Source organism: Calidris pugnax, unplaced genomic scaffold (genome assembly GCF_001431845.1).
Source record: "Calidris pugnax isolate Ruff unplaced genomic scaffold, ASM143184v1 scaffold187, whole genome shotgun sequence".
NCBI lineage: Eukaryota > Metazoa > Chordata > Aves > Charadriiformes > Scolopacidae > Calidris > Calidris pugnax.
The window spans coordinates 928,528-939,361 of NW_015090969.1; the positions used below are offsets into that span (position 1 = coordinate 928,528).

At 49.4% G+C, this 10,834-nt stretch overlaps 1 protein-coding gene across 1 annotated transcript; it reads left to right on the forward strand.

Annotated features, from left to right (window-relative positions):
• The first annotated feature begins 6 nt into the window (after positions 1 to 6).
• FEM1B (fem-1 homolog b (C. elegans)) lies at positions 7 to 7,347 on the forward strand. Its single transcript, XM_014952759.1, has 2 exons — positions 7 to 365; positions 4,223 to 7,347. The coding sequence occupies exons 1-2, from the start codon at positions 118 to 120 to the stop codon at positions 5,856 to 5,858; spliced, it is 1,884 nt and encodes a 627-aa protein (XP_014808245.1). The 5' UTR covers positions 7 to 117; the 3' UTR covers positions 5,859 to 7,347.
• The last annotated feature ends 3,487 nt before the right edge of the window (positions 7,348 to 10,834 follow it).

Sequence of the window (10,834 nt, forward strand, 5' to 3'; positions counted from 1 at the left end):
GGCAGGACGGAGGAGGAGGCGGAGGGAGAGGCCGCCCCGGCGGCGGGGCAGGCCGGTAGGCCCGAGCGGGGCCGGTCCGGTCGTCGGGGCCGCAGCCGTGAGGAGGAGGAGGCGGCGATGGAGGGGTTGGCCGGGTACGTGTACAAAGCGGCGAGCGAGGGGCGAGTGCTGACCCTGGCCGCCCTGCTCCTCAACCGCTCCGAGAGCGACATCAAGTACCTGCTGGGGTACGTGAGCCAGCACGGCGGGCAGCGCTCCACGCCGCTCATCATCGCCGCCCGCAACGGCCACACCAAGGTGGTCCGCCTGCTCCTCGAGCACTACCGCGTCCAGACCCAGCAGACCGGCACCGTCCGCTTCGACGGGTACGTAAAAAGGCTTCGCCGCCCGCCGGCCAGGCCTCGCTGTCGGGTACAGGCACAGCGCGGGGGGGAGGGGGGAGTGGAGGGTGCTCCTTGCCCCGGTGCTCGGCCCGGTCGGCCTTGGGAGAAAGTTGCTTTGTGAGGCCTAAAAAAAAGCGCCTTTGGGGTTTGAGGTGCTGCACGTGGTGCTTTAGGAGGAGTAAACGCTCTCCTGAGAGCTCCCACCTGGAAACCCAGGCGGGATGGTTCGCCTTGGGAGAAAGTTGCTTTGTGAGGCCTAAAAAAAAGCGCCTTTGGGGTTTGAGGTGCTGCACGTGGTGCTTTAGGAGGAGTAAACGCTCTCCTGAGAGCTCCCACCTGGAAACCCAGGCGGGATGGTTCTCGGCACAGCCTAGAGAGCTCCTCCAGTCTCCCCTCGGTGAGTGGGTCAGCTCCTGCTCTCACCCGCTGTCCCAAAATGGCCTTTTCTGTGACATTCTTCTGGAGAAGACCTTGTAGCAGCCTCCCAATATCTGAAGGGAGCTGCAGGAGAGCTGGGGAGGTACGCTTCTTCTCAAAGTGCAGTGACAGGACAAGGGGGAATGGTTTTAAATTGGAAGAGGGGAGATTTAGATTAGATATTAGCAAGAAATTCTTTCCTGTGAGGGTGGTGAGAGCCTGGCCCAGGTTGCCCAGAGAAGCTGTGGCTGCCCCATCCCTGGAGGGGTTCAAGGGCAGGTTGGAGGGGGCTTGGAGCAACCTGGTCCGGTGGGAGGTGTCCCTGCCCAGGGCAGGGGGTTGGAAATAGATGATCTTTAAGATCCCTTCCAACTCTAAGCATTCTGTGATTCTATGATTCCTTGCTGCCACGGGTGACAGCAGATGTCAGGTGAGGGTAGGGGTGGTGCCTGCACACCAGGAGCCAGCCCTTTGTGTATTTAAATTGGGTTTTTAGTGTCCAGCCCAGACATCCTGAGGAATCCTAGAATCATAGAATGGTTTGGGTTGGAAGAGAACTTAAAGATCGTTGAGTTCCACCCCCTGCCCTGGGCAGGGACACCTCCCACCAGACCAGATTGCTTTAAGCCCCATCCAGCCTGGTCCTGAAGACATCCATTTCTTGCCACAGGGAGCCAATGTACGGGATGGTAGCCCCATCCAGCCTGGTCTTGAAAACGTCCATTCCTTGCCACAGGGAGCCAATGTACGGGATGGTTGGGACCAAAATGTCATGTTTTAGGACAGGAAGGGAAGAAAGGGAGGGCAGGGGGTGCCTGGCGTTCACCTGGCACCCAAAGCCTGGCAGTGATTTCCAGGAGCGTGGTCCCTGGGTGATGTTCTGCCGCCCCAGAAGGCAGGAGGAATGTTTTTTAACATCTCCCGTGGCGCTTTGTGAAGTTCTTGCCCGTATGTCAAGTCTCCAACCTGTGGCTGACTAATCGTGGGCTTTGGAACGGCATCAGGTCGGGCAGGTAGCTTGTGCAGAGAGGAGAGCCCTCATCAGATCCTGGCGAGAGGCGTGGGGATGGATCCCTGCGGATATCTTTCATCTGGCTCCTGCTGGATGAGCTGGAGTCGTGCCTGGGCGGCTCCACCTGGCCCAGGGAAAGCCTGGCTTGGTTCTTACACATTGAATTTCGGGGAGGAACCGACTTCCCTGTGTGGGTTTTTTTTTCTTTTCCTTTCTTCCTCTTCTCTTGCAGCCCTTTTTTTCCACAAGTAAAAACCGGTGGAGAATACCTAGGGTGAGGTCTGCCCCTGGTTCAGTTAAAGGAAGAGCCTCTGTTGACAGAGAGCCATGGGGAGGGCTGTCAGCCCCCCTCTGCTGCTGAATTTTCTGCTTTCTCAAGCTGTGCCTTGCTGGGAGAGGCGATCTGTTTGCCAGAGCCTCTGCCTGCTGGAGATTAAAGGAGGTGTTGTGTGAGACACAATGGGCACAGTGGAAGCCTGCTGGGAAGAGAGGAGGCATGTGAGCCCCGCGTTGTTGTCGTTCTTCCTCAGATAAGGTGGCACAGCAGCTCCGGGCTTTTGACTTGTAAAAAATGTCCCCATGGCGCACCAGTAAATCACCTCGCGTTCATTAACAAATCCTAAGCCCTGCCTTTCCTTCCGTTTTCATATAAAAGTATTTTAATGTGGTTATTTACAAAATAAGGAATTCTTACTGTGAATAAAAGCGTAGGCATCTCTGCGAGGCAGAGCTCTTAAACGACCTCTGAAGTGTTGGTTTACAAACAGCCACACAACTGTTCCCCTTGAGCCACGCCAGAGCTTCTATTCATAAAATAGTTCTATTCATAAAATAGAACTCACTGTTAAAATTAAATCGGCGTCTTAGGATATTTTAACTTTGGAAAACATGACTGTTTGGACATATGGAAATAAGACATTTGTCCCTCCTCTGTGGTTCGGGATGTGCCTTGAGTGTGTGTTAACTGCGGCGTGGATGCTGCCTGATTCTGCATTTAAGTGGTACTTCAGAAATGAGGGGAATGGGAAGGACGTCAGCCGTTATCTTTGTACTTCCACAGCGTGCAGGATTTGGGAATGAAGACAGCTTAAGAAACTGTGAGGCTTTGCTGAAGTTAACTGTCCCCTGATTTACGAGTGCCAGCAGGCTGTCTGCAAGGCCGGGATGTAAAACAGATCCCTGAAACAGACCAGCTCAGAAGAAAAACTTCTGGTTTTTCATTTTCTTTTTTTTATTCCTGGAGTTCCATTCGTGTCACCAGGTGTCGTCTGGGTTACGGTGTGGTCTCTTGAAGAAGGAAATGTGGGCGCAGCGGTAGCGGTGGCAAATTTGCAGCTCAGGGAGAGAGAAGCAGTGAAGTGATAGGAAATTCTTAAGCCACCTAAGCTGCCAGGACCAATATATTGTATAGTTACCCTATTATTTGTGTCTGAGTTTGCTTTTTTGTGTAAATATGTGAATTTTAAGTTTTCTGTCTTTCTTTCACGTGTCAGTTTCTGGCCCAAGGGATGAAAGCAGGGGTAATTCTTGTAGCTGTTCTTCCCCAGCCCTCGGGAGGCTGAGGGCTGGAGTTTGCAGGTAGGATCTTTGAAGCAGCCTGGGAATTACTAGTGCAGAATGTGACCAAATCCCCTGGCTGCTTTGAAGTTTCTACTTCCAACACTTCTCCCTTCAGGAGGTCTCGATGTGTGCTTGATAAACTTCTCATTCTTTCCTCCCGGCTCTCCCGGCGAGCTCCTTCAAGTACGAAAATAGGATGGCTAAAAAATGTCTTTCCATAGCTGGGTCTGTACGTGCCCGTCGCGTGCTGCTCGGCTGCCTGGAGAAGATGCTTTGGGAAGAGCATCAGTTTAACTGCTTAGGGTCATAGGGTAGTCTGGGTTGGAAGGGACCTTTCAGATCATGGAGTCCAACCACCAACCCCACGCTGCCAAACCCCCCACTGACCCATGGCCCTCAGCACCACGTCTGCCCGGCTTTTAGATACCTCCAGGGATGGGGACTCCACCACTGCCCTGGGCAGCCTCTGCCAAGGCTTCACAACCCTTTTGGTGTAGAAATTTTTCCTAATCTCCATCCCAAACCTCTCCTGGTGCAACTTGAGGCCATTTCCTCTTGTCCCATCACCTGTTCCTTGGGAGAAGAGACCGACCCCCCCTGGCTACACCCTCCTTTCAGGGAGTTGGAGAGAGTGAGAAGGTCTCCCCTCAGCCTCCTTTTCTCCAGGCTGAACACCCCCAGCTCCCTCAGCCTCTCCTCACAACACTTGTGCTCCAGACCCTTCACCAGCTCCGTTGCCCTTCTCTGGACACAGTCCAGCCCCTCAATGTCCTTCTTGTTGTGAAAAGCCCAAAACTGGACACAGCACTCGAGGTGGGGCTTAATTGTCTCTGTCTCTTTTTGCTTTTAGCTTTGTCATTGATGGAGCCACAGCTCTCTGGTGCGCGGCAGGAGCCGGCCACTTTGAAGTGGTCAAGCTGCTGGTGAGTCACGGCGCCAACGTGAATCATACAACGGTGACCAACTCGACCCCCCTGAGGGCCGCGTGTTTCGACGGCAGGCTGGACATTGTGAAATACCTGGTGGAGAACAACGCCAACATCAGCATCGCCAACAAGTACGACAACACTTGCCTTATGATCGCGGCTTACAAAGGCCACACGGACGTGGTGAGGTACCTCCTGGAGCAACGCGCCGATCCCAACGCCAAAGCCCACTGCGGTGCCACCGCCTTGCACTTCGCGGCCGAGGCCGGCCACCTGGAGATCGTGAGGGAGCTGGTCAAGTGGAAGGCGGCCATGATGGTCAACGGGCACGGGATGACCCCGCTGAAGGTGGCTGCTGAGAGCTGCAAGGCCGACGTGGTGGAGCTGCTCCTGGCTCACGCCGACTGCGACAGGAGGAGCCGGATTGAAGCTCTGGAGCTGCTGGGTGCCTCGTTTGCCAACGACAGAGAAAACTATGATATAATGAAGACTTACCACTATTTATATTTAGCCATGCTGGAGAGGTACCGGGACAGCGAGAATATAATTGAAAAAGAAGTTCTTCCGCAAATTGAAGCTTATGGAAACAGGACTGAATGCAGGACTCCTCAGGAATTAGAGTCCATTAGGCAGGACAGAGATGCCCTTCACATGGAAGGCCTCATTGTGCGAGAGAGAATTCTGGGCTCGGACAATATCGATGTTTCTCACCCCATTATTTACCGGGGGGCTGTTTATGCAGATAACATGGAGTTCGAACAGTGTATCAAGCTCTGGCTCCACGCCTTGCATCTGAGGCAAAAAGGCAACAGGAACACTCATAAGGACCTGCTGAGGTTTGCTCAGGTCTTTTCTCAGATGATACACTTAAACGAGCCCGTGAAGGCCAAGGACATCGAGAGCGTTCTGAGGTGCAGCGTCTTGGAGATTGAACAAGGCATGTCCCGGATCAAAACCACCCAGGACTCTGACATCCACACAGCCATGGACAACTACGAATGCAACATTTTTACCTTCCTCTACTTGGTCTGCATCTCCACCAAGACTCAGTGCAGCGAAGAGGACCAGTCGCGGATCAACAAACAGATCTACAACCTGATTCACCTGGATCCCAGGACCCGGGATGGCTCCAGTTTGCTCCATCACGCCGTCAACTCCAGCACGCCGGTCGACGACTTCCACACCAACGACGTCTGCAGCTTCCCCAACGCCCTCGTCACCAAACTCTTGCTGGATTGCGGTGCCGACGTCAACGCCGTGGACAACGAAGGAAACAGTCCCCTCCACATCATCGTCCAGTACCACAGGCCCATCAGTGACTTCTTGACGTTGCATTCCATCATCATCAGCCTGGTGGAGGCCGGTGCTCACACAGACATGACGAATAAGCAGAAGAAAACCCCTCTCGATAAAAGTACGACGGGGGTGTCCGAAATACTCCTTAAAACTCAAATGAAGCTGAGTCTCAAGTGCCTGGCTGCCCGAGCAGTACGGATCTATAACATCAGCTACCAAAACCAGATCCCCAGAACTCTGGAAGAATTTGTGAAGTTTCACTAGGCCACATCAAACCTTTCGTGGTGGTGCTATCCCGGGACGACATCGATTGCAGACGGCAGAATATATATGTATACGTGGAGTTTTCTCTATTCTTTTGTTTTCGGGTTCCTCGGGTCTGCAGCCTCAGTTCTCATGCACATCTTGTGGGGCAGGGGGGAAAAAAAGCCACATCCTTTTCCTGTAGTCAGATCTGATGTTTGAGATTTTTGGTCATTTCTTTTGATTAAAAGAATTGCTTCATTATTTCTTGTTTTTTTTTTTTTTTTTTTGTAAATGAAATGAGGAGAATCCTAATGTAACTGGTACAGAATGTTTTGTTTCCCGTACACGTCTCCACTTAATGATTTGCAGCCAAATGCTTTAGGTAATTATTTACAAAGGCACCTCTGCCAGCCTGTGTCACCGTGCTACCGAGGCAGCAGCGTTGCAAATTTGAAAACTTCTTGGAGTGAGGTGGGGAAAAACAACTGGAAATCAGGTGGTAATTGGTTCAAATTGAAATCTCAACATACAGAGCCCTCCCTTGCTCTCATACCTCACTGTCTTTTTATGCCTTTCAGTTCACGCTGAAGATGTTGGTAACTTTTTAAAGTTCTGTTGTTTTGTTTTCATTTTTTTTTCTTTTTAAATTAAATTTCGAACAGCAGTTATCAACAGCTACAGACGTATGGAATGCTCTGTTAGGAAATACAGGTTTAAATAAAGCTCTGGTATGTTCATCTAATAATAGTTGAAAATATCAAGCTCTTTGTGTACACTACTACAGTAAGTATTGAATAACTTTTGGAAAAAGAACTTGCACATTGACCGAAGTGAACCGGAGTCATGGTTTCTTTTTTAACGTAGCTAAGTTGCTCATATATAAAAGCTCATGCATGGATACCTAGAAAATTGATAGGGTATTTGTGTTTGTGTGTGTCCCAACATTTCAAAATGCTTTTAACTTGGGTTTCTTTTTGTCGTTTCAACGATCAACGCGCACCTTTTTTGACTCAAAAGTATGTAAAAACTGCACTTCTTGGATTCCAAATGCTGTATCTTCCTAACGGAGTAGTCTGTCGCCAAAGAGAGTCTTCCTTCGGAGCGGGACACTGCTTGAAATCCGCAGGGAGTCTGTGCCTCCCTGAATTGGACTTGAGGGGTTTTTTTCCGTGATTTTTACTCCTTTCATTATGAAAATCTCTATTGAAACTGATTTTTAAAAAATTGTCCTATCATAAGATAAGCAACTTGATTGTATAATACCGCTGTTGCTTGAGAAAGTACTTCTCCTTGGTAGAAGTTGCAGATACTCCGGCAGTAAAATGTCACTTGTTTTGACAGGCTACTGAAAACTCTGTTTATTTTAAATGCAGCTTTTTAACTGTCAGATGATGAAAGAATGTTCTGTAGGTTTTTTTTTAAACAATCCGGGTAGAACTTTAAGGCGAGATTTGGGCACACGTTTCTATTTGTATTGCAAATAAATAAACATTGAATGTGGAATTTAGCTCGTAACTCAGTTTTTGTCTGGTGCCCAGCAGAATAGCACTGCTGGGATTGCTCTGGTGCCTCCTGCAAGGGAAAAGCTTTAGAAATACCCTGTCTTCACAGCTGTCAGTTTTTGTCTGGTGCCCAGCAGAATAGCACTGCTGGGATTGCTCTGGTGCCTCCTGCAAGGGAAAAGCTTTAGAAATACCCTGTCTTCACAGCTGTAAACTTTACTCTGCTGGAAACCAGCTCCTTCAGTTTTTGTCTAGTGCCCAGCAGAATAGCGCTGCTGGGATTGCTCTGGTGCCTCCTGCAAGGGAAAAGCTTTAGAAATACCCTGTCTTCACAGCTGTAAACTTTACTCTGCTGGAAACCAGCTCCTAAAATGCAAAAATGTGTCTGTCACTTGTATCTCAGGTGGGTTGGGCTGAAAAACCACCCGTGACTCTTGTCATCAGGCACAATGGCAAAGCCAAATTCAGCCACCTGGGGCCTTACTGGAGGAGGGGATGTCATCTGATGGTTGGGAAGGTGTTGATGTTCCTGGGAATCCTTACCCTGAATGTCTTCCTCCTGAAGTTGTCAGGAAAGCTGCAGTTCTGTGTTTTGCTGGTGGTTTACAGATTTTTAGCCTGGTTTCTGGAAATGCAAAAAAAAAAACCCCTTACATTTCAGTCACTGGGGCTCCTCGTGAGAAGAGGGGGATGTGCTTCATGTGCTCGGTCTCATCTTTTGGGATTGTGTCTGTAACCCCTAAAGCTTTGAACCCGAAACTTAAACAACTTGAGCACAGGCACTGGGTGATTATTATCGAGCTGGGAAAGCAGCTGGGAGCTGAGTCCATCAATCAGAGTGTGTGTTTGTTATTGGGAAAAATGTCTATTGTTCCACTGGTGCCATGTGGGTCAAACAGACCCCAGGTGTCTCGCTGGTCATTTTTACCCTTGCACCTGTATAATTTGTGATGTTAATTTGTGTATAAAACTGAGAGTTGGCGGTGCTGGAGTCTTTGACTTGGGGGAAAGAGGCTGAACCCTGGCAGCAGCTCACTCCCTGCTGTGTAACAACCTGTTCTGGACTGGAAGTCACTTGGAGTTGCTGTATTGTTCCTTAAGACAATATTTCCTTGCACTGTTGGTTTTTGGGTTGGTTTTTGTTTTTTTTTTTTTTCTCAGGACCTGTTTCTGACACGGGGTGATCTAAGCGTTACGTTCTTGCGAAATACCTGTATGAAACCATTCTTGGAACGAGTGTGCCTGCTTGAAATATCTGTAGGTAACAACAAGGTGAAGGAAGCTGCTCCTCCCACCAGTCTGCTTTTTTAATAAGAAAAAAAAAAAACCAAAAAACCCCACTAAATGATCTTGTGGAAAAGCTGCTGCTTCCTCCCTTCCTTTAGCTCCGTTCTGCTCCTTCCCCACTACCCGTAGCAAGATATTTGCTGAGGTTCTGCTTTTTTTATGCTGTTCCTGGGATGATTTCAATACATGAAGACGTAGAGAGAGAGGGAGGATGCTGTTCCCCAGAAGCAGCAGTAAAACTTCTCGTCAGCAGATTGAGAAATGGGAAGGTCCGTGCTGTGGAAGGAGCAGCTCCTGGCTCAGGTGTGGTCCCTGGTCTTCATCCCGTTGATGAAGACGGGTTCCTGCTTGTCTGCAGCCCAGGAAGGTGCCAGCACATCACGCCTGTGTCTTCTGCTGCCTCCTCTCTGGCAGTAAAACCTCTTGGCCAAAGGATAGGAAAAAAAACCCCACTAGTGGGTGCCTGTTTCTGCACGCCCCTGGGTGCAGCAGAGTCCGTCACGGCTCTTGGCGTCCCAGCACCTTCCCTCTCCTTAGTCTGGAAATTTCTTTGTTAAAGAAAGAAGGAACACTCTGCTCTCTTTGTGGGAGTTATGTAAAGCTCTTGATAAAAAAAAAAAAAAATTTACAAAGCCCACTGGGGCTCCTTCTGCTGGGAAAAAGGAGCTGTGTGGTGTCCCCTCTGCCCGGGATGAGGGGTTTGTGCCCGTGGGAGGTGGGCTGGTTGGTATTTATAGGGCTGGCTCAGCACAGAGAGCTGCTGGGGGGAGCAGGCTGCCTTTGGAAAATACACCTTTTTGCTCAGAGGGACGCAAGCCCACACCAAACTGGGAGTCTGGAGCCCTTTGTCCAGAGGGATGCGCAGCAGGCAGTCCCCGTGCTCGTCTCCATTGTGCAGCTGGGTGGAAAAAAAAAACCCAATAATCTCAGTTTTTCACTAATTTATTCCCTAGGCTTCTGCATCCCTGTGGAAGCAAACATTGCCCAGCTCTACTCCAGAGCTTCAGCATCAGCAAGTGGGGAAAGCTTAGTACTAAAACCTCAGTAAAGCTTAAAAAAAGCTTAGTAAAAAAACCCACCACCCTGTTTTCTGAAAACAAGACACTTTTATTTATTTATTTATTTTCCCCAACAATGGGACTCTAGTTTTGTGTCTGGCAGGGGTTGTGCACGGTGTCCTGTGCCAGCCTGGCCTGGACTCTCTGGGGACCCCCCCCAACCCTGAGCCCTGTCCCCCCACCTTGTCTGTGGTCCCCCCTTTGCTCCTGTCCTCCCAGAGACCAGGGTCACACCTCACACCAGTGTTTGGTGGATCTATGCCCCCATTCAAGCTGCAGAATTAATTAATAGATTTATCTGAAGATGACGAGAGCCTCTTCTTGTCAACAGGTGTCAGACGAGGTGGGTTTTACCCTCATTTTAATGAGGCTTCCCCTGGTGTGAGCATGAATTTGTGACACACACCCTCCCCAAGTAACCATGTGGAGCAGCTCAGCTGCTTTGCATCATGGACTCATTTAGGTTGGGGAAAAAACCCTTTAAGATCATTGAGTTCAACTGTGCCTGCACCTTTCTGAGATAAATTGCTAAAAGCTGGTGATAGAAGTAGCTTTAAGGAAATTCTCAGTAACTCTTTACATTTTTAACCTGCAGACACAGAAGTGCTGATGCTTCGATGCCAGGTTTAGCCCATGGTGGGGCTCCTGTCCCCTGTCCCCCCAAGTCCCCACGTTCCTGGGGACAATGAGAATTGTGTCCCTGGAGTGTTTTGACTCATTAAGGTGGAAAGTGCAGCTTCTCACGAGGGCACAGAGGGGCTGTCACCCACCAGCCCCCCAGGTGTGTGTGAGGACAGTGTAGAAATAAAAAAATATATATATGTGTGTAAATGCACAACCACAGATACATGCACACTTATATATATACACCTATGCATATACAGATGCTTTTTTATAGATGAATACATACATAAGAACATATATATCCACATAGGCATAAGCATATATGTATCCACATATGCATAAGCATATATAGATCCACTTATTCATAAGCATATACACACACATATGTGTGTATATATATATATATATAATTCTCAGTAACTCTTTATGTTTTTAACCTGCAGACACAGAAGTGCTGATGCTTCAATGCCGGCTTTAGCCCATGGTGGGGCTCCTGTCCCCTGTCCCCCCAAGTCCCCACGCT